Source organism: Rhizopus delemar, genomic scaffold (genome assembly GCF_000149305.1).
Source record: "Rhizopus delemar RA 99-880 supercont3.3 genomic scaffold, whole genome shotgun sequence".
Taxonomy (NCBI): domain Eukaryota; kingdom Fungi; phylum Mucoromycota; class Mucoromycetes; order Mucorales; family Rhizopodaceae; genus Rhizopus; species Rhizopus delemar.
The window spans coordinates 3,306,235-3,332,119 of NW_027137829.1; the positions used below are offsets into that span (position 1 = coordinate 3,306,235).

General features: G+C 37.4%; 14 protein-coding genes across 14 annotated transcripts; 9 read left to right on the forward strand and 5 right to left on the reverse strand.

Annotated features, from left to right (window-relative positions):
- Positions 1-772: 772 nt before the first annotated feature.
- Positions 773-1,832, forward strand: RO3G_05470 (uncharacterized protein; the record flags this gene model as incomplete). Its single annotated transcript, XM_067660060.1, has 2 exons — positions 773-866; positions 919-1,832. The coding sequence occupies 2 exons, from the start codon at positions 773-775 to the stop codon at positions 1,830-1,832; spliced, it is 1,008 nt and encodes a 335-aa protein (XP_067516161.1).
- A 375-nt stretch (positions 1,833-2,207) lies between these two features.
- Positions 2,208-2,871, forward strand: RO3G_05471 (uncharacterized protein; the record flags this gene model as incomplete). The annotated part of the gene is made up of 2 exons (XM_067660061.1): positions 2,208-2,497; positions 2,544-2,871. 2 exons carry the CDS (start codon positions 2,208-2,210, stop codon positions 2,869-2,871), a joined length of 618 nt encoding a protein of 205 aa, XP_067516162.1.
- Positions 2,872-4,988: 2,117 nt separating this feature from the next.
- On the forward strand, positions 4,989-5,768 carry RO3G_05472 (uncharacterized protein; the record flags this gene model as incomplete). Its single annotated transcript, XM_067660062.1, has 1 exon — positions 4,989-5,768. One exon carries the CDS (start codon positions 4,989-4,991, stop codon positions 5,766-5,768), a length of 780 nt encoding a protein of 259 aa, XP_067516163.1.
- Positions 5,769-6,222: 454 nt separating this feature from the next.
- Positions 6,223-6,639, forward strand: RO3G_05473 (uncharacterized protein; the record flags this gene model as incomplete). The annotated part of the gene is made up of 2 exons (XM_067660063.1): positions 6,223-6,262; positions 6,320-6,639. 2 exons carry the CDS (start codon positions 6,223-6,225, stop codon positions 6,637-6,639), a joined length of 360 nt encoding a protein of 119 aa, XP_067516164.1.
- A 1,576-nt stretch (positions 6,640-8,215) lies between these two features.
- RO3G_05474 (uncharacterized protein) lies at positions 8,216-8,622 on the reverse strand (the record flags this gene model as incomplete). Its single annotated transcript, XM_067660064.1, has 2 exons — positions 8,216-8,426; positions 8,546-8,622. The coding sequence occupies 2 exons, from the start codon at positions 8,620-8,622 to the stop codon at positions 8,216-8,218; spliced, it is 288 nt and encodes a 95-aa protein (XP_067516165.1).
- Positions 8,623-9,975: 1,353 nt separating this feature from the next.
- Positions 9,976-10,381, forward strand: RO3G_05475 (uncharacterized protein; the record flags this gene model as incomplete). The annotated part of the gene is made up of 4 exons (XM_067660065.1): positions 9,976-10,020; positions 10,067-10,181; positions 10,230-10,268; positions 10,374-10,381. 4 exons carry the CDS (start codon positions 9,976-9,978, stop codon positions 10,379-10,381), a joined length of 207 nt encoding a protein of 68 aa, XP_067516166.1.
- A 79-nt stretch (positions 10,382-10,460) lies between these two features.
- RO3G_05476 (uncharacterized protein) lies at positions 10,461-11,156 on the reverse strand (the record flags this gene model as incomplete). The annotated part of the gene is made up of 1 exon (XM_067660066.1): positions 10,461-11,156. One exon carries the CDS (start codon positions 11,154-11,156, stop codon positions 10,461-10,463), a length of 696 nt encoding a protein of 231 aa, XP_067516167.1.
- Positions 11,157-12,567: 1,411 nt separating this feature from the next.
- On the forward strand, positions 12,568-13,269 carry RO3G_05477 (calmodulin; the record flags this gene model as incomplete). The annotated part of the gene is made up of 6 exons (XM_067660067.1): positions 12,568-12,570; positions 12,619-12,668; positions 12,720-12,822; positions 12,883-12,950; positions 12,995-13,208; positions 13,258-13,269. 6 exons carry the CDS (start codon positions 12,568-12,570, stop codon positions 13,267-13,269), a joined length of 450 nt encoding a protein of 149 aa, XP_067516168.1.
- A 342-nt stretch (positions 13,270-13,611) lies between these two features.
- Positions 13,612-13,907, reverse strand: RO3G_05478 (uncharacterized protein; the record flags this gene model as incomplete). Its single annotated transcript, XM_067660068.1, has 2 exons — positions 13,612-13,680; positions 13,725-13,907. The coding sequence occupies 2 exons, from the start codon at positions 13,905-13,907 to the stop codon at positions 13,612-13,614; spliced, it is 252 nt and encodes an 83-aa protein (XP_067516169.1).
- A 3,359-nt stretch (positions 13,908-17,266) lies between these two features.
- On the forward strand, positions 17,267-18,273 carry RO3G_05479 (uncharacterized protein; the record flags this gene model as incomplete). The annotated part of the gene is made up of 7 exons (XM_067660069.1): positions 17,267-17,315; positions 17,368-17,387; positions 17,440-17,487; positions 17,542-17,592; positions 17,637-17,691; positions 17,740-18,182; positions 18,226-18,273. 7 exons carry the CDS (start codon positions 17,267-17,269, stop codon positions 18,271-18,273), a joined length of 714 nt encoding a protein of 237 aa, XP_067516170.1.
- A 160-nt stretch (positions 18,274-18,433) lies between these two features.
- RO3G_05480 (uncharacterized protein) lies at positions 18,434-18,733 on the forward strand (the record flags this gene model as incomplete). Its single annotated transcript, XM_067660070.1, has 1 exon — positions 18,434-18,733. One exon carries the CDS (start codon positions 18,434-18,436, stop codon positions 18,731-18,733), a length of 300 nt encoding a protein of 99 aa, XP_067516171.1.
- A 371-nt stretch (positions 18,734-19,104) lies between these two features.
- RO3G_05481 (uncharacterized protein) lies at positions 19,105-20,064 on the reverse strand (the record flags this gene model as incomplete). Its single annotated transcript, XM_067660071.1, has 2 exons — positions 19,105-19,950; positions 20,041-20,064. 2 exons carry the CDS (start codon positions 20,062-20,064, stop codon positions 19,105-19,107), a joined length of 870 nt encoding a protein of 289 aa, XP_067516172.1.
- A 1,780-nt stretch (positions 20,065-21,844) lies between these two features.
- RO3G_05482 (uncharacterized protein) lies at positions 21,845-23,538 on the forward strand (the record flags this gene model as incomplete). The annotated part of the gene is made up of 7 exons (XM_067660072.1): positions 21,845-21,941; positions 22,002-22,229; positions 22,370-22,513; positions 22,726-23,092; positions 23,144-23,267; positions 23,318-23,386; positions 23,512-23,538. 7 exons carry the CDS (start codon positions 21,845-21,847, stop codon positions 23,536-23,538), a joined length of 1,056 nt encoding a protein of 351 aa, XP_067516173.1.
- A 274-nt stretch (positions 23,539-23,812) lies between these two features.
- On the reverse strand, positions 23,813-25,661 carry RO3G_05483 (ATP synthase subunit alpha; the record flags this gene model as incomplete). Its single annotated transcript, XM_067660073.1, has 4 exons — positions 23,813-24,672; positions 24,725-25,214; positions 25,262-25,451; positions 25,651-25,661. 4 exons carry the CDS (start codon positions 25,659-25,661, stop codon positions 23,813-23,815), a joined length of 1,551 nt encoding a protein of 516 aa, XP_067516174.1.
- Positions 25,662-25,885: the final 224 nt, after the last annotated feature.

Below are 25,885 nucleotides of genomic sequence, written 5' to 3' on the forward strand. Positions count from 1 at the left end.
ATACATTTCATACATTCTGTCTGGTCAGAAAAGGACAAAACAATAAACAGAGCTTGAACCAGGGTATTATTGAAGGAGCCCGTGTCGTTTGGTCCATCATAAGACATGCTGTTTTCTAGACTTTTACATGAATCAAAACAAGTGTATCAGTCAGACAGTGAAAAATTATGAATTTTGACCTGTTTTCTATTGATTTGAGCAAAGCCTCTGGTATCCCACAAGGGCGATTATCGACAAAAGAGGAATGAAATAAAGATGGGCTTACTCCTTTTGATTTCTAGACCGATTTCACAACTTTAATCTCTAGGGCCTATTGACTGGATCGTGAATGATACTCAAAGAAATATAACTTGCACTTTTAAAGAGTCTATTGCAAAGTGAAGTTGCTGTAATATCATGGACAAAAGTTACCCTGTAGCCCATCTGAAAAGAAAAGAAAAAAAACGTCATTTGGGTGTCCATAAAGAATTCAATTTCCGCTGTTTATTTATTTTTTTACAAAACCGCAAATGGATAGCGGAAGCAATGTACAATAAAAAAAAAACAATGCAGTAAATTCTATTTTCTGCATGAAACACATAGATACACAAATAAAATGCTGTACAGCCAAAAGGGAAAGAGTGAGAGAGAGAAAGAGTAAGATGAAAGAGGATTTTCTTTTGAACTCTAGTATTTTTAAATCGCACGGACCTCAAAATAACAGTAGAAATAATAATTTTCTTTTTATTTTATTTTTTTAATTTTTTTTTTCTTTTTTTTTTTTTATTTTGTCATGAGTCATTCATCTTCTCAACCCAAGCAATTGCCAGTTGTTTATGAAGAAAATGATCCTTATAGAGTTCTAAAGAAGAGTCCACGTATGCAAAGTAAATGAAAAAAAAAAGAGAGAAAAGAGAAAAAGACTTATCTGTTGAATAGACTCAGACAGTTCAGAAGTAGACATTATCCATTCACGCACAGCATCAGACAGTAGCACAAGTAAATTATACCAGCCAGTTGAATATGACGACCCTTATAGAAAACACAAAGCATTTAATACCACTAGAGAAAGAGCCAATTCATATTTACCTTACTCACACCACCGTAGGGATTCAAACCAGCCTCCTGCATCCTCCATGTACATAGAAGAATATATACCACCTTCAACCAGTCTAGGTGTTGGATCCATGCTACAAGACAACTTTACAGACCAAATCCGTGCTTCCTCGATTGTGAGGCATCAAGACCCAAACAAACTGGAAGAATTACCAAAGAAGAAGAGGAGAAAGAAGGGAACGATCTGTGGCCTGGGCTACCGTACGGCGGGACTGATCTTGCTGCTGCTGGTCATTGTGATTGTGATCATTTGGTATTTTGTCTGGCCTCGCGTGCCCTCACTGAGCGTGAGCAGTGTGAATGACAATGCAGACATCAAGGTGATTACAAACAGCACCAAGAAATCCATTTCGACCCAGTGGAATGTGAGTCTCTCAGCCGACAATTCCGCCAACTGGGTGCCGACCCGTCTGAACTCGATTGACCTGGCCATCTATGACGCAAAGACCTTGGTTCCATTTGGCAGTGGCTCTTCAGGTGTCATGATGCTTGCGCCTCGAAAGAAGTCGACGATTTCGATCCCCATGACGATTTATTATGCGACAGATTCTTTAAATGACACGACCTTTCAAGACCTTTATAATGCGTGTGGGGTTCAGATTTCTTCCAATGTGCCCTCTGAAAATAGACAGGATGTTTTAAATGTGACATTTCATGCTACCTTTCATATTTCTGGTATCGTCTGGAATCCTTCAAGAGATATCAATGTCCACAGCCTATCTTGTCCTACCAGTTGATTTTAATTAAAATTGGCGACATTTTTCGCTTTATTTTTTATTTTTTTTATTTATTTTTATAATGTCAACGCCTGTACAGCAATTTGTCAAGAAAAAATATTTTACTGAACTTCCCTCACTTCAAGTCCTTTCGAGACCGAAACAGACAAGATCAGAAGTAACTGTTTATGTAAAGGGATTTTTATCTGAAGGTGATTCACCAGAGAATTTTCAAGATTGGATGCATTCCCATCGATTACTCGTTCTCAGTCCGACTCATCAGTGGGCCCCTGCTGCTTTAGGGTATGCCATGTTTTAGATGGGAAAAGAAACTGATCTTTGTACAGGTATTCTTGGCCCTCTGGTTCCAACAATTTACCCTTGCCACTGGCGTCCATGGGTTCAGCCGCTTATTTGATTAGCAAAAATCTCCAACAGTTAAAGAACCTTCGCCTACCAACGCCTGCTTCTGTCGCTGCAGCACTAGCACTGGACGTAGGACTTCATGCCAGTCGACTGGCCTTTCAGTTCAACACGGCCACTCATGAAAGTAAAGATCGAGCCGAGATGCTCGCTTGGCGCTTACTGGACCTTCGACGAAAGCATGATTATGTGCGAGTCGTGGCTCATTCCTTGGGCTGTCGACACCTCGTCGAAGCCTGTTCACTGATGGCATCCCAAGAAAGGTATGGATCGCACGACCCGATAAAGATGACGACTGATGTTTATTAGACCTGACGCGATCCATTTCTGTGCTCCGGCCTTTGTTCTCAGCGACATTGTAGATCAAGTGCATAAAAAAGCAGGAGGGCTGGGTCGGTCGAGAACGATGATTTATTATTCAGACAAGGACCTCACTTTGGGTATCTTGCTTCGTGTCCTTTTGAAAGGACAACAGGCAGTGGGTGAGATCGGGTTACCAGCTAAGATCGGTCAGGAAAAGGACTGGCTGGATCCTTCTGTGCGAGCGATCGATGTCAGTTCATCCTTGGGTGGATTTTATGTGGGAGCCCATACAGATTATGCCAATAAATTTCACTATTTCGCTCGTCCATTCTAATCACTCCCCTCCTCCTTTTTTATCCGACTCTGGATAAAACATGGATCAAATCGCGTCGACCATTATGCCCCCCTGTTTTTTTTTCTACTTTTCTTGGTCACAATTTTTTTTTCTTTTTAAAAATGAAATAGGACAGACACTGCACTTTAAAAAGGAATGAGTGGAAAATAGGCTTTATTTTTTTAAAAAGAAAAACAATAAATGATTTTCAACAACTATACACTAGAAAAAGAATTAGTCAATCCATACTTGAACTTTATGCTCTTTCTTTTTTTAAAAATCAGACGTGTGCATTTTGACTTCAACCTCGAGGCATCGGTGGGTCCCCACAAGTAAGCAAGCTTACCGTGGTACCGATGTGACTCCCCAAGTGCAGACGCAAATTACGATCATCATTTTTCATAAAGAAAAAGCCTTTCTCTGTTTCTATTTACCTTTTTTTTTGATACAGAAAAGAAAGACGTGGAGGCGTCTGTTTGAAATTTATGGTTTGCGAAGAAAAAAAAAATTTAATGTGCTGACTGTCACAACGCAGTCATATGAGGACTGTCTTATTCCCTTATTTTGGCCCTCAAATGACGAAAGCAAAAATAAAAAAATCATACATCCACAAAAAAGATTACATATATTTCTTCGCGTTTTTTAATTTTAAAACTAGCAATACTCATTTCATTTAGCCATGTCAACTTCAACAACTAGATTTTACTCTTCTAATGTTGCAGATTTTGAAAAGATGGAAGTCAGCAAAGATAATTGGGAGGAGATTAAAACTGGAGGATTCTACTTGTGTTCACTAGATAAACAAAGGGTTCAGAGTTAAAGAAACCGAGAGCTCTTCCTTGGGCCGCCATAAGAGGATTTTGTGGAATGAAAAATATGTGTGTCATCGTAGACCTGACACTTAGGTATTTAAGGCCAGAACGAACGACGACAGCGGTCGACCAGTACAAAAAAATTCAAAGAAAATCGGCTGTAACGCCATCATTATGGTGACATGTCGCATTTCTGGTCCAAGTATTGTTAAGTTTACACGAAAGAATGACCACAATCGTATTCCTGGGTCCTACTCTGATTTACAGCATATATCAATTTCGGATGCTTTGCGAGATAAGATAAAAAATTTCTTGTGTAAAGAATTTTCTAGAAGAAAACCAAGGTCAAGTCTTTTTCAAGAAATGGAGGAAGATGAACAACAGTGGGACAAGATGTTTCATTATGACGATATTTATAACGTTTAGCTGACGGTAGCAAAGGATATGTTTCAGTTTGGCAACAATGAGTTTGAATCACTTCAATTATGGAAGAGAAAACTTATCAACCGTGGTTATAAAGTTATTGATCACTCGTTAGATAATGTTTTCTTCTATGGATTCATTTCTTCATAGCAAATGGATATAATGAAAGTTTCAAAGTGCTTTTCTTTGGACTCAACATTTGGAATATCATCAAGAAGTAATGAGGTCTTGTACAGTTTAGTTGTCAGGCATCCTGATACTGGAAAAGGGGTACATGTAGGTTATTTACTCACCAATGACCAGTCAGTAACACCTGTATTAGAATGGCTCAAATTTTTCAGAGACAACTGCTCTATGCAGCCTGAACAAATTACAGTCGATTGTGATATTCCTGAAGCAGATGCAATCAGAGCTACTTTTGGAGAAAATTGCCGTATACAATTGTGCTTTTTCCACGTTGCTCAATGTTGGAGTAGAAACTTGGCAACGAAGATAAAATCAACATGACCAGTATAACAATATGAAAGCAATCAGAGGCAATATCATGAGTGAATTACAATCAATCATGTATGAAACTGTTCGCGAAAACGTGATTGAAAAAATATGTCAGTTTAGAGAAAAGTGGACTTCAGTTCAACCAAATTTTGTCGAGTACTTGGAGAATAGATGGCTTGCTTTAGAAGGCTACAAAAAGTGGTCTGCAGCATATGTAATTGAAGAACATCGAAATATGCGCACCAACAATTACATCAAAAGCTGGCATAATCAACTAAAATCAGTTTATTTGAAAAGAATCAAGAATAGAAGATTAGATCGTCTTGTCTTCATTCTAACAAATGATGTTGAAAGGATTTTGCTCTGAAGTAGTTGCACCCTTTCTTGATGCCTTTTTTCCCATCAAAGCGAAAAGCTAAGCAACAATTCCATACCGAACTCAATTGGATTTACAGAAACTTTGACAGTTTTAATCATACCAAATTCTTTGGCTTCTTTCAATCGTATGATCGTCCAACTGTGTCACATCGATTCAAATATATTGTTGCTAACTTCATTTCTGAAGAACATAAGAGAAATGAAATTCTTGGAAATTACAACACATGGAAAAGAAAAGAAGCAAGGCTATATTGGGATCAACGCGAAAAACAAAGAAATAATAATTTCATGAATAATTTTGTTGCTACGGATAAATCAGTTTTATTAATTGAAAGTACTTCAACCAGCACGTTTAACGAACCAAATTCTACTACCACTACTATTATATCTGTGGATAGCATAGGCTCTAGTAACACCAGTACACCAATCACTGACAAAAGTGATGATACAGGTATTGACCAAGCCAAAGCTTTAATTTCTGAAGCTTTACTTCCATCTAATGAATATGATTGCCACATGATTGGAAATATGAACGTATCTACACGCTTCTTTGATTTCCAAACCTTTGTTCAATCTCTCCTTGATGATAAGCTCTTAAGTTTTGAATCATATTTGCAGCACATCCTATCCCTGTCATCAATCCTTTTAGTTGGAAAAAATCGTGTGCGCCCTGATTTATTAAAACTATTAAAGAACGGCACTGAAAATGACATTATTAATGATGTTCACAAAAAAGATAAAGACGAACGAAAACAAATTTCCCTGATTGATCTTAATGGAAATACTTGATATTGTACAAGATGTGTATCAAAAGAAAATCACACAAATTAAAGCAACACGTTTATTATTGGATTTGACTGACGATCAAAGCGATTTAATCATTAGAATTATTTTGTGCTTTAAGCACTTAGTAGAGGATCTTCCAGATGAACTCCTTACAAATACTATTAAGGAATTTGGCCTTTGTACTAACTTTCTTCAACCAGCCATCAAGCCTTTGTTTGACAATGCTGAAAAAAATGTTGTTTTTACGTGGACGAATGTAATTAATTCAGAGTTCAAAAAAGAAAAGAATAAAACTTCTAAAAGTCGACCAGATGACCGCATCATCATCACAAATAATAATAATGAAGAAAAAAGCGTTTGATTCGTTGAAGTTAAGACCTTGGCTGACTGTACCAATCATTATAAATTAAACCTTGATCTTTACAGACTTGGTATTTTTTCAAAAGATGCAATTGATATGAACAACCTGAATAGATTGTTAACAATTCAAGCAGTTGGTAAGTACAAGAACAAAAACAATAGTATGGCATTTTCATTATTAATCGATATAATAGGGAGTTATATTACATTTTATTTGACCCAGCTTAAAAGTGATGGTCTTTATTTGATGGTTGAGCTCGACCATTTAAGATTGTCACTCAACGAATTGTCTCAATTAATTGGGTATGTTGACCGATTATATAACATCTTGAACGTGTTTGAGGAATACCGTGTGCTTCCTGCAGTGAAGGAAATACCTAGCAACAAATATCGGGAAACAATGAAATCGACCGTTATCAAAACATTAACAGAAAAGACAATTGATCGTTCTAGGACCAACCATTTTCAACGCCATTACAATGAAAGCTTTTTCTATTTCTTCTATTTTTTTTAAATATATTGTTATTTATATACCTTTGTTACTTGAAATGCATCAAATAAAGTCTTGACAAAAAATAAAATGATTTAGGAACACATCGTAATCTAAGCTGTCGCTGATGTTGTTACTGTTCACTTTTTTTTATACTGTTTTTTGAATATGGGTTTGTGTTTAGATAAAAAAATAAATTTGCGTTGATTTTACCAAATTACAATAGCATATCAGCATGAAAATAATAATAAAAAAAAACTTGTTTGTCAGTAATTACCTATTTTAAAGATTTCAAGCAGTTCGCAAAAAAGACTTTGAGCGCTTAATCCACTCCTCACAATCTTTTTTTGTTACTTTTCCAGCCGATTTGCATATTCGATCTGTGAGACGATCATCTGCTGTCAATAGTGTTCTTCTAACACCAGCTTTTACTTTTGGCCAAAATTCCTCAATTGGATTCAAGAAAGAAGAATATGGTGGAAAATATATGCATTTATGTCCTCGATTAGTGCTTTGATCGCTTTTGGTTTATGAATAGGTGCATTATTCATAGCAATATATTGACCCTTTATATTATTTTTATCGAGTGTATTCATTTCGTTGATTAGGTAATCCAAGAAGTGTTCAGTTCTTGTTCCAATTTTACAATTTATTTTTACTTCCTTGCCATCTGCCTTTCTTTTTTTAGAGGAAGCTGATTCTGGTTTGTTAACTCCAATGTTTATGATACTTGCTTGAGAAATTGCACCTAAAATTGTAAATGTAACATTCTTTCCAGTTGATACAGTGCTCTTTGCAGATGTGTCTTTTAATGAACGACCGTGGTTTCTCTGAGTATGTAGGTTAAAATCTGCTTCATCAATGAAAACACAATTCTTGGAAAAATACATGGCTATATCATCCTTATATTGCTCAACAATCGCTTTTCGCAATGCTATTACTCTGTCGGAATTTCTCGCTGCTGGTATCTTTTCAAGTGAAGGTGGAAAAGACACACAGTGTACCAAAATATTTTTGATTATAAAAGAGAGTTTATATTGCGAGAGTTGTGAATCGTCGTTGGGTAGGTGATGTACATGGAACTGACATGCAGGGTCAACCAGAAGACTGATGCTTTGGCTTCCTTTTGTGGCGAGTGGATGTGTTTTTATTCCATATGTATGGTATTATTTCTAATGGGTGGGGTATCTATTTGGTGATAATAAGCAAGTTTCTACGATTAGTAAGACTGATGAATGTTTTGCTAGAGATAGAATAGGTGATATAACTTGTTTGGGTAACCCGGTAGCGTTGAAGAGCATGACATTCAATTGGTTGTTACCGCAGTTCAGCAGCATAGTCATTGTGAATCAGTAAGACCAAGATGTTTCGATCAGGATAATGTATGTTAAGCTTACGCAAAAGGGATCTAACCTGTCTGATTGGAACTCTAGCCTTCGTAGGAACGTAAATATGCTGGAATCCTTAGTTGTCTGATGGTGGCTGAAGGAAGCGTGCAGCAGCCTCTTGGCGTTGTAGGCGTCTTTAGTTACGAGTTACAAATAGATTATCTTTAATACGATGTATCTTGGCAGGTTCGTGTCAGGGTGCGGATTCGATGTTACTCATTTGGGTCGTAGCTGATGGGTTTCGGCAAGGAGGTTTGTTGATTTAAACTGGGAAAGGGATCCGTAGTTTGAGTTTGTTGTAAAAGTTGTTGCTGGAATTTATCAGTTTGAGAGCAAAGACTATTAATTTCTGCTCTTGCCTGTTGAAGTTCTTGTGTCAAGCGTTGGATTGTATCAAGGAGAGTTTGTAAGCCGTTTTGGCTGCTGTGAGTTGTTGGCGTGTGCGTATTGTTATTCTCTTGGAAAGAACTAGTTTGCTCCATGCCTGTCGGTTCCTGAATTTGCGATTGTTTTTGGCTTGGATTGTGAATAATATGCTTTACTGACGTTGCTTGAAAGCACTTGCTACAGCCAACGCAGCGGAAGAAGAGGTGTGGTGGGTCTGACTTGGTAGAACCATGTCGTCGGAAGTGATCTTGTTGATGACAGTTTGGGCATATTAAGCGTTTATGCTCTTTACTAAAAATTGAGAGAAGAAAATCAACTTTTTCTGTAAACAAAGGATGGTTTGCTGATCTCTGAAGACTATTGGAGTTTAAGGCATGGCAAATATATTTTTAAGGTCAGCGCAAAAATATTCTAATTTCAACGCAAATTCAAAAACAGTAAAGTTCTGGAAAGTAAAGAGACATGAACAAGGGGAGAAAAGAAACTGGACTCCAGAATTGACTTGCATTGGTATTCTTTGTGAGCCCAGGCTGCAGTCCATATTTCAATAGGCACAATACTACTTTTGAACAAGTGCCAAGTCTATTACTGAACAAGGATGGATTGTTATCATCATCCTCTGACTAAAGATATAGCCTTTGTCTGTTCTGGTTAAGCCCTAGGGCTTGTGCTGCATAAATAGATTCCGTCTCAATTTATTTTTAATACAGCCCATGTCTGGTTTATCATTGTGTATGCATTTTTTTTTTTTATACTTTGACTTGTCACACTTTTTTTCGTTAGTGATCGATGAAAGGGTGTTGGTCGATCTAATTTAGTCAAGCCCATGTGATCTTTACTGTCCATCTGTCATCACCTCCGAACACCTTCCCTTTCTTCCCACTCTCCTCTTTTCTCCTCATCTTTTGGGGGAATAAACCTGACTTTTAAAGTAAATGGTCTTTATTTATTTTTTTGCACTATTTTTATTTATTTATTTTTTTTAAAAGAATGTCTTGGTATTCACTCTTGGATCAATTATCATTATCCACACTAAAATCACACTGGCAAACAGTAATTTGTTCAACTCTATTCTTTGCCATTGTTTATGAAATATCCAGACTGTTCTCACCCATCTTGTTTCCCAAAACTTTTCAATTCTTTAAAGGAGTAAGGAACCAGTCAGTGGATTGAATTGATACTGACTTTGATTAGTACAATGCACCCAATTGGCATGTTCATGTTGTTTCCACTGTACACTGTATCACTGTTGTGATTGGATCATTTTTTATATTTGCTGACAAGTCACTGAATCAAGACCGAGTGTTTGGATATACAAAATGGGCTGCAGACATTTATTCTGTGTCTTGTGGGTAAGAAGTTCAATCAGGTTTAGAAAAGATGTTAATAAGGTTAGTTATTTTTTGTGGGATACGATCATTGCCATCTATTTCTTTAAAGAACAAGGGATCAGTATGGTACTTCATGGCATAGCAGCCTTCTCTGTCTTTATCTTTTCATTCGTAAGTTCAATCTGTCCTTCTCAAACACTCACTGATTCTTTCTAAAGCGTCCATTTGTGAATTATTATGGTGCGATCTTTCTCATGTATGAGTTGAGTACCATCTTTTTAAATTTTCACTGGTTTATGGTAAGTGTGAGATTGAAGAGATGAGTGAATAACATGATCGTTTTAGGATAAAATCGGCTGGACCGGTTCAAGAATTCAATTAGTGAATGGTGTCTTTTTGTTACTTACCTTTTTTGGTGCACGTATCTTATTTGGTACGTTTATGTCTTTCAAGATGTGGAGTAAGTTGTAATTGAAAAGTTGATTTTGAACTCAATTGAAATGATTAGATGATATTTATTCAGTCAAGGATCAAGTCCCTTTGAGATGTAAGTTTGAGCTGAATGATTTCAATGACTTAAATGAATGATAGATTGGATTGTTTATGGTTCTGCTAATCTTGCTACGACTTGTTTAAATTTTTGGTGGTTTAGTCAAATGATTCGGATGCTTCGTAAAAGATTTCCTCAGAAATCGAAAAGGATCAATAAAGAATAGAATAGATACCCCGTCTTATTTATTTAACAATGAACAGATTCAGTAGGATGATTTTGATTTGAGTCATCTCCAGGATGCCAACCAAACACTTTACTGTCTTCGTGACGAATGAAATCAATAAGAGATGGATGCATGAATGGATGTGTCTTTTTATGTTTTGTAAACTGTTCGAGATCAGAAAAGGATTGAGGACAACCAGGGAAATGGCAAGGATGTTGATGAACATGTCTGTGTCTCTTGAGATGTTCTATCCTCTTGAATCTCTTTTCACATCCATCACATCCATGAGGCTTTTCCTCGCTATAAACAAAATTATTCACCTGAAGTACTGGTTCTGATCTCGTTCCTTTCTCTTTCTTTTGATGTGTACGATAGTGAGCATGGAAATTATCTGATCGACTGAATCTTTTACCACATCCTGGATAAGGGCATGGATGAGGTCTTTCTCCAGTGTGAACCAACATGTGTCTCTTTAGATGTTCATAACGTTTAAAACTCCATGAACAATCTGGAAAGGTACAATTGTGCTTGTTTTGTTTCGTCGGTTGTTTTCGGATACTTTGTCTGGGCTGTGAAACAGGTTGAGTCCACTGGGAATGATCTACAGAATATCTCTTGTCGAATGGATAAGGTTGAGTGAATGAAGGTGTGAGTGGTGGTGAGAGTACAGGAGGATGAGAATATCTTTTGGGATCAAAAGAATAGTTGATGTTGTTCATTTTAAAGAAGGAAAAAAAAAAAAAAAAAAAAAAAAAAAAAAAAAGACAAGGTATTAAATAGAAATGTAAGCAACCTTTTATGGTCATATTGAGACTATTTACCTCTTCTTCTTTCTCATTCTCCTTAATCATCCTCTTTACTCCTTAAATTAAACTTTGACAATAATAATAAAGGAGGGGTAAATAAACTTTCTTCTTTCTTGGATTCACTTCTTTACAACAACACATTCTCCTTTAAACTTCTCTTTCACCACACCTATTCCCTTACATCTCTCTTTTTCTTCAACAGCCATCTCTTTCTTCATCCTCTTGTCCTATCCACCCTTTGACTCACAGACCTCTCTGTACAACTCAAAGGATTCAATTGATCAAAGACACCTGGGTTCTATGCCTGCTTTGAGGCATAAACCAGTTGAAGCATTTGATGGGATACAGGGCAAATGTCTATTCAAATAAATTGGCTTTTGTATAACAAACAATTGCTTAGAATAATATTCTCTGTGGGATCGACATCTGTCTTTCAGCCACCCCCTTTCTCTCCTTTTTCAATTATTCATTAAAGGGGACATAAAGTCTTTTGATAAACAGGAACAAGTCAAAAAAAATTCTTGTTTCATTTTGAAACATAGCATTCATACTTATTCATCAAGATTCGACACATTCTCTTTTTTCTCTTTCTCTCCCCCCCCCCTCCTCCCCGCCTCCCCTTAAAATGCATTGACACATTTTCATCTAGAATCCATTGGATGAATGAAAATACAATCCTCTAAATTTCATTCCCCGTATTTATCCACTCTATAAATCTCTCTCTCTCTTTGATAGAAACAAGCCTTTTATATATATAAAAAGAGTTCAAGATGAACCTGTTTCTAAATTAAATGCGGTGAAAGGAGAGAAAATTGCTTATCTGATCTTGAAAAAGAGTTATATTTAGTAAACACGCTTATTTCATAAATGATGTGTAAAACAAAAGCCCTTGCACTTTTTTTTTTTTTTTTTGCCTCCAGGCCACCTCTTTGTCCCATCTCCTTTTATTAAAGAGTACCTTGGATAAACTCCTTTTTTTTTTTTCTGATACATCCTCTCTCTCTCTCTTTCCCCTTCATTTTTCAAATCTAAGCCTAAACCTGTATGACATGCACTTTGGACCATTCCATAAACATAAAGACGCGCTCACTGTTGACTCTTCTTGACAGCAAAGGAAACAGCAAGAGTGATTTAGTCTAATTAATCAGAACGGAATCTTAAATGATTTCCCTTTCTTTCTTGTCAAACATCAGTCGGGTGTAAAGTCACGGGAAGGATAGAAAGTAAAGGAAAAAAAACGAGCCTTTTTTTTTCTTTTTTTTTTTTTTTTTTTTTTTTTTTTTTTTCTCCAAAACTTTTTTTTTTTTTCACACCAACGTTGAGAATGGTAAGAAGGTCATCTCACGAGAAACAGTCTTGTTAAATATTTTTATAGGCTGACCAACTTACTGAAGAACAAATTGCTGAATTCCGTGAAGCTTTCAAGTAAGAAAACAAAAAGGTGAGAGAGAAGGTAATAATGGGTTTTTATGATAGTCTTTTTGATAAAGATCAAGACGGTTCTATTTCTACCAAAGAACTTGGTACTGTCATGCGTTCCTTAAACTTGAATCCTACCGAAGCTGAGCTTCAAGACATGGTAAACAGAGTCATCCAGCTCTCACTGAACCTCCTTCTCACTCTTTTTTTTTCTCGGTAGATTAATGAAGTCGATAGTGATGGTAATGGTCTTATTGATTTTTCTGAGTTCTTGACCATGTTGGCTAGGTAATAAATAACATAAAGATGGCTGTATGTTGATCGACTTGTAGAAAAATGAAAGACACTGATTCTCAAGAAGAGATTGAAGAAGCTTTCAAGGTATTTGACAAGGACGGTAATGGATACATCTCTGCTGCTGAATTACGTCATGTCATGACTTCACTTGGTGAAAAAATGAGTGAAGAAGAAGTTGACGAAATGATTCGTGAGGCTGATGTAGACGGTGATGGTCAAATTAATTATCAAGAATTTGTTAAAATGATGGTAACAAAATGATATTCTTATTCTTATTGACACTCATTACTGTTATTAGATGTCTAAATAAACCTTTAATAAAAATTGTATGTTGCTTAATATAGCTTTATTAAATTGTATTCAATCTCATTGCTTTCACAAAGTCTTTTTCATCTGTAGTCGATCTATAATGAATACCACTTGGCTATATAGGACAGTGTGAGTCAAGTACCAAACACTGTACAGACACTTACCAAAATGAGTAAATCTCCTTGACTTAACGCAATACGAATCCAAGTATGGTCATGATCGCGTACATCAAAGTAACCAGAACCATCTAAAATATACCTTGCTTCTTCACCTTCCATGACCTGTCTGTGTGTCATTTTCAATTAGTCTAATCAAACTCAGTTCATTCCCCCTTCTTTTCCACTTACTCTGTAAAGAACTCTTGAAGTTTATGCTCATACACAGAACCAAAGGCATCGGGTGATAGCTCAATCTAGTCATCATCAGCATCCGTACTCTCTAGATCTTTACACTTACAGTCTGTCTGTGGTTATAACCTCTCTTTCTCGCAATTTCCTCTGTCCTGTCCAAGCCATCTCCTTTCACTTTCCAATACAACACACCAAACTCGGCCAGGTCAGCCTCTGATTTCTCCAAGCCAGTGTCGTGAGGTGCTCTTTGATCTTCTTTGGTTTCAGTATCATAAACGTATGCTCTCATGGTGAGTACAAGCGGAATGAAATGCAAAAATAATAGAATCAGGTACAATGATTTCATAACTTTTTTTTTTCTGATTCGATCACAGCCAAAAAAGGAGGATTCACCTTTTATACTTTCAAGACCTCATAGAATAATCATGATATCATTCTTCAGCCCCCCCTCCCCTACTCTCTCTCTTTTCCATTTGACCAAGCTTGATAAGCCCTTAGGGGTAGTACGGAAATGACAAAAGGAGAAAAGAGGAAAAATAAAATAGCCTGAATAGAGTATATGTTCATTTCAAATTTGTCATTCAAATTATCATTCACCACCCCACATTTCTTGTCGCGTCCAAAACCTTTCTTTCTTTCTCTGGACTAGAAACAGCTAGACACATGTTTCAGATTATTTTAAAATCACTTGAAACTCCTAAACAAAAATACCTTGTTTTTCTATTTCCCAGTGTGAACATGTTACGTTTTAGTGCAGGTCAAATCATTTGACACACTTCTTTCGTGAAGGATGAGCAAGGGACTTTCGAGACAATCTGCGTTTGGTCTTCTTGAGCAGCAAGGATAGAATCGGTTGAAGAATCAGCTGTAAAGTCGGAACGGAATTTCCCGCCGTGTTTCTATAAAGAATGCTTGACGAAAAAGCAGTGGTCTGTGTGTTTATGTTTTCAGTGACCCTTCTCAAAGGACTGGGTCTTGTTCTTGGACTTTTCTAAAGCTTAACAAAGCATGTTGTATATTTGCATTCTTTTTAAAACGCACACAAGCCGCGTTGGCTGCTTCACAGGACGAATGAATCATGTCGCATTCTGCTCACAGGGACATCTCGGAAAATGCTAATTTTACGTGTCCAATATTTAAAGAGAGAGAGATACGTAGAACAAGACAGGTGACAGATATTGAAAGCTGTTTTGTTTTCTAGAATTTTATTTTCATTTAAAACAGGATTAAAAAGATTTTAATTCTTGTGTCAGACCGGTTGTTTAGGAATACAAGTGAATCCATTGGTCACACACGTGTTGCGTTTGAAACAATATCCGAAAATAACGGTAGCTTATTTATACAAAGAGTATCCATGTAGGCCAATAATATTTCATTTGTATTAAAGTAAGAAGCAAAAGGGAAGATACATTTATACAAGAGCAGTGGCATTGCAGAGTTGGAATGAATCTTGTAAAATCGTTTGAGGTGTTTTATATTTCAAATAAACTTTTTATATCGGCTGGCATAATGGATTTTCAAAAAAAAAAAAAAAAAAAAAAAAAGGTGTTATGAAGAGATCGTTCAAAAGAGAAATAACTAAAAGTTAGCAAAGACAAGAGGATTTGGTACTTTGGGCGCTGCCTACTTTTTAGGTTCATTTAACGAGATCCTAGTTCCTCTCCATCAGAAAGAGTCTGTGTTGTTGGCGCTGTTGTCCTTACTACCTTTCAAATGGATGTCTGCCGCATCAAGAATGACTTTCTATAGCTTTGATCTGAACGCTTGACTGTCTGCCTTCATTTTTCCAATACGTACCTTGAATGTGAATCCCACTTCAATGGCACCACACAAGTCTTGCTATGTGGCTTTTTACTCGGAATGGCTGCAGCAGCCCTCCTAACATCTACCTATAGACCACTTACCACTCGTTTAGATCAACATCATCGTGGTTTTGTTTCTTATCCATCGGTCATAGTTGAAAGACAAGTTTTGACTTTGTTCATCAAAAGCAACTTACCCATGAGTTGCAAGGCAGGCATGACCATCAGCCCCCCCCTTTTGACAGGCTCTCCTTTACCAAAAGAGGGAAGGCCTGAAATCGATTTGGATTAAAACATGGGTGTTGTCTCCAGAGGTTTTTATAATGGACACAAATGCTCCTGTTGACCTCCTGATCCGCCTCCTTCTTTTGGCTTGAAAGCGTGACTTTGGTGAGACAAAGGTCAAAATGACGATCTGAGCCATCTAGAAAAGCCCCTGATAGAGTCGTCCTTCAAGGATAGTTGACAGTGGATAAAGACTGCTACGTGTAACCCAAATCTGTGTGTCTGAAACGATTTCTCAAGCATAAGTCTCCCTCTTTAGACCCCACTTCGGCTCCGGTGATATCCCGGCCCTTTTGAAACCTATCGCTGTGAGATTGGATGAATTCCAAACGAGATCAACTTGGAAAGAGTAGGATTTTTATTCAAGCGTTCGGATGTCATGCGACGTTGTTGGGATGGACCCATCTTTGAATATTTGCTTGTCAACTTTATTCTAATAGAAAAGGCCTTAGATCGAGCTTGCTCAGACTTGAATCGAATTTCAACCATAGCCTCTTGGATCTGTATTCGCTGATGTGTCAAGAACCCTTCATGTCCCCAATTTGTGTTTCCATTTCCTTGTAAGCCCCAGTATGATGGACAGTGGCATTTTTTTTTGGGTTGGATGATACTATAGTTCTGTCAAAATTTGCTGCACAACACCCAATTGTTTTGCTCACAAGAATCTATTGTGAACGTGATGCGTAAAGTAATTTTGGGCACTGGTCAATAGGTCATGTCACTACATTTGTTGATTTGTTTAAATGACCTTGAGATTGTTACCATGGGCTATAATGATACTCCAGTTGAGGTCTTCACCAGGGGATATGATGTAAAAAGTTTGCCTGTTATCTTTGCCAGTTTATTCCAAAAGCTTGATTCAAGCATTGGATGAACAAAAAAAAAAAGTAACAACACTGATATGCTTAAATCATTTGCATAGTGGATTTTGTTTGACTTACTAAAGCATACCATCCATTGTGTAGTTTCTGCATTTTATCGCTGGCGTGGGCGATGCATGCGTACCCCATCCTTGGTGTTATCTGCAGCTGATTTCAAGCCACGAGATATTTACTGTTCTTTTCGTGTTTGTGTATTTGAGCCAACTAAAGGTGCCTTGTATTGATCACATAAACAGAAGCTCTTCTTGAGCAAAATACAGCCTCATGCAGCACTCACCTCTTGCTTCTAGTGCTCAATAACTGACTTCCCTGTCCCCCTAACATCAGCCGGTAGGCTTTCAAACACTGCTGACAAGGTGCCCAATACCTTACTCGACAAAGCGTCTTGGGTTGTCCTAGGTTCCTTCTCTTGTATCATGTTTTATCATTCCCTATCAACGGATTTTAAACTCTGTGTTTCTTGGTTTTGCTAGTTTTGTATCCTGCAAATACAGCGATCGTGCCCACTTTTTCATCCGTTTGTTACTTGTCCCGGGCCATATCGATATGATCCCATCGGAAAGAACGAGAAAGCTGCTCCGACAATGATTTATGGGTTTAGAAAAAAAGTAGCTTTTTTCATATGCAGAAAGGCGTCTATTCCTTTTTTTTTTTCTTTTTATTTTTAATAGACAATAGACATGGCACCTAAATTTGGAGGAGCACCTAAATGTCCACGTTGTGAGAAATGTAAGAAATAATTTAAAGTTTATTTTTTGCTTTGTTTTTGACACTTGCTTAGCTGTTTATATGGCAGAACAGGTACCTTTTGATTGTTTTTTAAGAAAAAAAAATTTTGACGACAAATGAATAGGTCCTTGGTCCCGGAGGACCTTGGCATAACTATTGTCTTACGTGCAAAGTAAATGGATGAAAAAAAAGGTGTAATGCTTGTTATTGAAAAAGCGTAATTTAGGAATGCAACAAAAGACTTGATTCAACTACTTTGACAGAGAAAGAGAATGAAGTAAATGACATTTTCTGGAATATTCTTCAACTAATTTGCTGTAGGCTTATTGTAAAGTATGTTATAATCGTAAATGGGGACCTAAAGGATACGGATTTGGTAAAATTCAAAAAAAAAAATAAGTGTTTTATTGACAATCTTCAATAGCCAGTGGAGCTGCCTTTTTGAGTACAGAAAGCAAATTACCAAGTGAAATTTTACAGGAACAACAGTTGAGCCCTAAACCTAGCTTACCACCTCGCCCAGCTCAACCAGTCATTCCTCCTAAACCAGATATCGGTCCTCAAATAGAAAAAACAAACGAAGAGAACATGACCTCATTCTGGTCTAAACCTTCCTCAGGAGGATACACTCGAAATCATACAAGTTATGTACCACGTAAACTCAATTTTTCATCACAAAGCGACATTTGCACTGGGTGTAAAAAGCCTGTTTATGCAGCAGAGTTGGCATTGGGTGCAGGAAACAAGTATCACAAGGCTTGTTTAAAGTGCTGTCAATGTAGTAAAAGACTGGATTCGACCAATATGGTAGATCGTGATTTTGACTTGTATTGTAGAGGGTGTTATTCAAAAGCATTTGGTCCAAAGGTAAAATATTCAATCAGCATACTCTTTTACTTAATCATACTAGGGATACGGTTATGGTAATTTACTAACACCAGAAGGTACAACACGTTAAAAGACGATGTAATTTAATAAATTATGTAATTGCATGAAATCAGCATGACGTTTTTTTTCTTATTGTATTCAAATTTCCTTTTTGGAAAGCGTTCATTTTACCTATAAATATTTGCCCTTTTTTTTTTTCACTGCTCTTTTTATATCATTAAATAAGAAAAATGTCCTCTACTCCCTCAAGATCCGATGCTAAAAAAGACCAATTTGTTGGTAATGTAAAAGAAACGGTGGGTAATGCCGTTGGTAATGAATCTCTCGAAAATAAGGGGCACGCTCAAAATACCTCTGGAAAAGTACAAGAAAGTGCAGCCAATCTTACTGGCTATGTTCAAGGTTTAGTGGATCAAGCCAGCGGTGCCGTGATGGGTGCAGTAAATTCATTGACTGGTAACACTACAGATGAAGCAGGAAACAAAGTTCAACAAAAGAAGGGTGAAGCTCAAAAGGAATTCAACAAGTAATTGTTTACTTTAAACCTTTACTTTTTATTTTATTATATTTACATCTTTAAAATCTAATAAAAAAGAACTTTTTACGATAATCTAACACATTGGTATATAAATAAAGTGGGTGGGCGAGGAAGTATCAAGATATTCCAAGTGATCGTTTACTGAACTCATAGACAGCATAACTAATACTGACAGACGGAACAACCTTAAACAAAGTAGGACCTAACCCCTTATAAAATCCTCTAACACCATCCGCTTGAAATGTCTTTTTGGCTGCATCCCAAGCGGATGTATATCGATATGGATGGGCTGGTGTACCTTGTGCTTGGAGTCTAGAGAACATGACATTGTCAGTATTATATTGGATACTATCATAGGATGATTTACCTTGTTCTAATCATACTGAGGGGATAAACGCTTGTCGCACCTATTGATCCACTCACCATTCCACATGCCCAAAGAACCAACACACTCGGCGGTTTACCTTGCCCATGTTCATCTCTTTGTGCATTCATGTACTGAAGGTATGTCACCTTGAGCGTTTCATAAATCCCCATATCCAACGCCTGATAAGGAAACACACCCATCAAGCTCACCGTCAGTCCAGGCCAAAATCCCAAGAGTCCACGCGTCCTATAAAGTGATTTCGCTGTATGGGCAATGATAAACTTTTGAGGTGTCGCTTTGACATCATGCAATCTTTTTTCCTGAATCGCGCTGGATGACATAATTCTCGTCTTCAGTGTCTCGAGTGGATAAATACAGAATTGAGCACACAGACCGGCCACGCCGCCTGCCACAAATCGAGCGCCCACAGGCATATCGTTCTTGTCTTCTGAATGAGTCAATTCGGCCAAGATGGATTTAGCTGTTTCAAACACATAAAATTTGATGGCTGATTCGGGCACTACCTTGATCACGTTCAATCCGTTACCAACAAAGAAGGCGCGAAACCCACCTTGATGATAAATGTTTTTTAGACCGTGGATGATGGCAGATTGTTGATTTGAACATCCGGTTTGTGTAATCAAGTAGACCTTCAATCGATCAAAGGGAGCAGTACATGTTCTAGAGACAGCACCTGCCACACCACCTGCTGCTAAATATTTATAGGCATTGGTAGCTGCTTCGTCTGTATGAGGAATGACTACTTCTGCATCATGCGTGAGTTGTGTGGATGATTGATAGTATTGATAGACTTCCATAAGTGTTGTTTCACGCGGTAGTAACTATAAAGAATCATTTTGTTTTAGTTTCAATCTTAAATCACCGCATCTTTTACCAGCAAGAAATCTCTCCAATCTTGAAAGTCAATATACCCGTTCCCCTCTATCATAGCCCATTGTTATTCATCTTGTACGTAGACAATTCTTATTTAATAATACCCGTGTCAATACACTGAACAAATTCAGTGATATCATCGTTTGTAACGTGAATTCCTGCTGCTTCTAAAGCAGTTTGCAAATCTTTGGGTCTTAACTTGAAATCACTCGATTGATTAATCTCTGAAAATAATGACCAAAGTTCCTTCTCCTTTTCCAACACATAACTTCTAAACTCTTGAAAATAAATCACTCCATCATGCGCCGTATCACACTTGGCAAGCAAATCAGTCACATAGCGAGTATGAGCAGGTAAGTGAGTGAGTTTAAGGAACCCTCCGAGTACATCGTCCGCATCCAAGTAGCCTCTTTTCTTACAATCCAATGATTCGAATAAACTCTTTATTCGAGCTTCTCTTTCACTTTCTTTTTCATCGTAGTAAGGATGGGATGGCATAGACTTCATTTAATTCATGTAAAAGTAAGTTTTTTGGTCTAATATCTTTCTTTCTCTAAAAGCGATTGAAAGAAGTTGCTCTAATTCTATATGCGTAAAAAGAACAAGAGAGAAAAAAAAAAGAAACAAGAAAATTTTTTGAAAAGAAAACGGATTTCAAAAATAGTGCATTTCTTTAATTTTTTTTTCTTTTTTAATGTTTATTAAAACTCATCAAAGAATATGAGGATTAAAAGCAATACAAGTGTATGAACTGTGAGCTTTTCATCACTTTCTATAGATTTTTGCTTTATTTTGAAGTTCTCGCTAGGCACCACAATAGCAAGCAACTCCAAGAACTGCAGGCACATTTAGCTGCTGTCTGTGCTGAGATATACATATTATAACAAGCGAATGCTCTCTTGCAGAAACAACTTGCTCCAAAACCTTTGGCCACAGACATCCCACCTTCCCCAATTGGACATACCACATCGTCAAATGTTTTCCCTGCCTCTTCTCTGCTTAAGTTTGTTAAACCTAAGTGAGACACTTCCCAACCTACGTCACCAGTTCATTTCGGGCAAAGGCTTTCTTCTCATTCCTTTAACTAGTGTATTTTATACCTAACCCATTATCTGATCATCCCACATCATCTTACCTTTGATCCCAAAAGAATTTTTAGCTTCCCTCCTCCTTTTTTTTTTTATCTGCCTCAGGCGAAAGCGATATATACATTGAATTTTATGCGCTTAAATGAGGTTATGTTAAATAAGATTTTCTGCCTAAACATAGAAATAATCCAGCGTTTTTTTTTTTTCTTCACCTGTAAAAAAAAAGTCTTCACTTTTATTACTTGAAAATTGATAATGGGAGTCATTACTGTCTTTTCTTCATTTGTAGTAATTGATATTCATTTAAATTGTAATTGGCTTATAAAAAAGCTTTAATTTAAAAAGAAAAAGGGTCTATTATGTATGATTCTTTGTAATAGTCCTTTTTTTATTGTAGAAAAGAGACTTAATTGTGTGTTGATTGTTCTAGGTTCAAAGAACTTGCAATTAATGCAAAATTCTCCCTAACTAAACACAACCCCTTCTTTCTCTTTGTTCATTATAAAAAGGTTAAATTAAAGTAAAAATTTGGTTTTAATTGTATGTGTTGTATTTTACAAGTCCAAGCTTAGTTTTACATAATTAATTGATGGATAACAACTCGCACATTTGAGTAAATGTGTAGATTATTGTTTAAAATGTAGTAAAATACCGATTCATAATCCGACACCTTTTTTTTTTTTATTTAGTTTTTTTGCATGATACAACACTTCGGTCTTTTTTTTTCCTTTTTTTTTTATTATTTCATTAAATAATGGATTCCAACCATGAGTTTAATTCACTTGACTATACAAATGATCCTTGGATAGAGAACAGCACCCATACAACAAGTGATGAACAAAATATTTCAAGTAAATAAGAAAGTGTTTATGCAAAAAACACAAATAAAAATTCTCCTTTTTCTTGAATAGTTGACAATGTACCAGAGAGCTACAAGAGAATTTACAATGAATTAAAGATAGAATACGACAAGATTGAACCGAAATATTTAGAAACCATGTTGAAGTTATCTGGCTTAACTTGCTCTATTCAACAAGACATTCTCAATTTGATTCATTTAAATAATAATCCGCTCTTTGTCACACAGAACACATTCAATCTATTTCTTGCCTTGGTTGCCCTTGCACAAGCTGATATGGGTAAGCTACTAGATAAATAGATGAACTTACAACTCATAGTACCCTGTAGATGTATCATTAGAATCAGTCAGTAAACATAGAAACAGTTACGTGTATATACATCATTTATATTAGAGCTAACAACAATATGACAACAATAGATTTACCAACTCCTTCCTTTCATGAACCAGTAGAGTCCATACCATCACCACCGCAAACACCACACGACATACAGCAAAACAATATCAATCAGTGGCTATCCAATCTGGACACTGTCACCGTCTCTCGTGCGCCCGAACGGGAGGGTAATTTCTTATTTGGCCATATCAACTATCACGTACAAAGTGAAAAATGGGGTACGAGAGTGTTGAGAAGATTTAGTGATTTCTGGTGGCTGTGGGAAGTATTACTGAAACGATTTCCATTTCGATTGATTCCACATTTGCCACCCAAACAATTTACTGCAAGTAGGCACACTCTGCACTCTACACGTTTCGCCCACTGACTGTTCTAGTAGGAACAGAGACGTTTGAAGAAAATAGACGAAGGGGACTTGAAAGGTTTATAAACACAATCGCTAGGCATCCAGTGCTCGGTAAAGATGATATCGTCAAGATATTCATGAGCCATCCTTCATCCATCAGCTCATGGAAGATGGCTCACCCTCAGTTATCTTTGGACGATGAATTTATCAGAACAAAGCATGATATTAATCAATTAGAAAAGATGGTGCCCTTGGATTGGGAAGATCGGGTCAGGAGGATGAAGAAGAGGTCAGATCGGTTCATTCATCAATACGATAGCATGTTGAGCGTTATACGTCATATGATTAAGTTTAAAAAGGCACTTGGGACAGACTATATTCGATACAGTATGACTATAAAGTACATGCGTTCAAGTGTACACAAGTAGATATTTTACTTACTATTTATTAGTAATCTCGTCGAATTAGACAAAGACTGTCCTTTTCACCGTTGTCAAGGTTGCCCTCGATTAGCAAAAGGCCAGTCTCAGATAGCGAAATCAATGCAACAAGCAGGTATGATGCTCAATCGAGAGGTAAAATTCCTTTAATCAGCCATAGCCCAATGTCTTATACCTATCCATAGGCAATGGCCATAGCTGATGATGTAATGGAAAACTTGATACAGCAAAGAGACTTGTTTGAATCATTCAAGGTAACCACTATGATCTTGTTACTCCTCTAGCTTACACTTTTTCATTAGGAACTAACAGAGAGAAAAGAGAGCAATTGGACTTTGGTTTCAAATGAATCATTAGCACGTCAAATTATGAAATATAGACCACTTCAAGATACCCCAGCCCTTAATCTACTACAACAACGACAAATATTCATTAAATACTGTATCCTTTCTGAGCTTTCCCTTTTACATAAAATGCAGGCTAATATCTCTGTCATGTATAGCAATTATGTAAAAGATGAATTCATTTACGCAAAACAATGGACTGATCACTGGAATCAATTACAGCCATTTATAAACCAATTACCAAATACGTATAATGATTTTCTTTGAAACAAACTGTATATAAAGATTCTCTTTTTATTTTATACATTTTTTATACTCCTTTTTTTATAAGAAAACTTAGTAGAAACCCTTGGTGTGGTTTTCACAGATGTCACGGAGCTTAGCTTCGAGTTCCTTGGAGATGACACCCTTGGAACGAATTTCTTCAAGGACATCGTTGTGTTCAGAGTGGACGTGGCTAATGAAGTCCTTTTCCCATTCAGTGACCTTGTTGACGGGAACCTTATCAAGGAAACCGTTAACACCAGCAAAGATGATGGGAACTTGAGCTTGGATAGACAAGGGAGTGTATTGGGGTTGCTTCAACAATTCAGTCAAACGAGCACCACGGTTCAACAAGAATTGAGTGGAGGCATCCAAATCAGAACCGAATTGGGCAAAGGCAGCAACTTCACGGTATTGGGCCAAGAAGAGCTTCATGGAACCAGCAACTTGCTTCATGGCCTTGGTTTGAGCGGCGGAACCGACACGAGAGACGGAAAGACCGACGTTAATGGCAGGACGGATACCCTTGAAGAAGAGTTCGGCTTCCAAGAAAATTTGACCATCAGTAATGGAAATGACGTTGGTAGGAATATAAGCAGAGACATCACCACCTTGGGTTTCAATGATGGGAAGAGCAGTCATAGAACCGTAACCAAAGTTCTTGTTCATCTTGGCAGCACGTTCCAAAAGACGAGAGTGGAGGTAGAAAACATCACCAGGGTAGGCTTCACGACCGGGAGGACGACGAAGCAAGAGAGACATTTGACGGTAAGCAACGGCTTGCTTGGACAAATCGTCATAGATGATCAAAGAGTGGCGACCGTTATCACGGAACCATTCACCAAAGGCGGCACCAGAGAAAGGAGCAAGATATTGAAGGGGAGCGGCTTCAGAAGCAGTAGCAGCAACGACGGTAGTGTATTTCATGGCATCTATTGAGCGAATCAGACGACCTCTTCCTCCTCACTCATCACTTTTACTTACCGTTTTCTTCAAGAGTTCTGACAAGTTGAGCAACAGTAGAACGCTTTTGACCGACAGCAACATAGATACAGTACAACTTCTTGGCTTCATCAGAGCCGTTGTTCCAGTACTTTTGGTTCAAGATAGTGTCAAGAGCGACAGCAGTCTTACCAGTTTGACGATCACCAATAATCAATTCACGTTGACCACGACCGATGGGAACCATGGAGTCAACAGACTTGATACCAGTTTGCATAGGTTCGTTGACAGAGTGACGAGGCAAGATACCAGGAGCCTTGACTTGGACACGAGAGCGACCAACGGTTTCAAGGGGACCCTTACCGTCAATGGGGTTACCAAGGGCATCGACAACACGACCAAGGACACCAGGACCGACGGGAACGTCGACAATGGCACCAGTACGCTTGACAGTGTCACCTTCCTTGATCAAACGATCGTTACCGAAAACGACAATACCAACATTGTCAGCTTCCAAGTTAAGAGCCATACCCTATATACACCGTAAGCTACTTTCTTTTTACCTTTTTTTTTCTTTACCTTGAGACCACTGGAGAACTCAACCATTTCTTCGGCTTGACAGTTCTTTAAACCATAAACACGAGCAATACCGTCACCAATGGACAAGACACGACCGGTTTCTTGAAGATCAGCTTCAGAGCTAGAACCCAAAATGCGTTGTTCGAGGATAGAAGAAACTTCAGAAGTAGAAGGCTTAGCAGTGGCATAGCTACGGGCAGCAGTAGCAACAGCACCGAGGTTAAGACGGGCCTAAATAAGAAAGTTAGTACTGGTCATTTTAAAACAAAAAGCGTTGTTTCTTTCTTTCTCTCCCTCAATCTCGTTGTTCTCCTCTTCTTTTCCTCTCTTTTTTTGTTGAAATATTTCTCGTCCAAGCAAGTTTTGTTACAGTTGTGTTACTCTATCACAGTATCCACATTATATTCACGTTTTTTTTTTTTACAGTATCAATCGACAATTGAGAACGAGATCAAGAAAAGAAAAACGCCTATTATTGGTTTCTTACAGCTGAAGTCAAGCTACGACGAGCTAAAGGACTGGCAATACGAGCAACGTTTCTAAGCATTGTTGTATACTGGGTGGGTTTAGTAAAGAAAGAAGTAAAAAAAATAATTGGGAAAATTTTTTTAGTCACTCTACTGA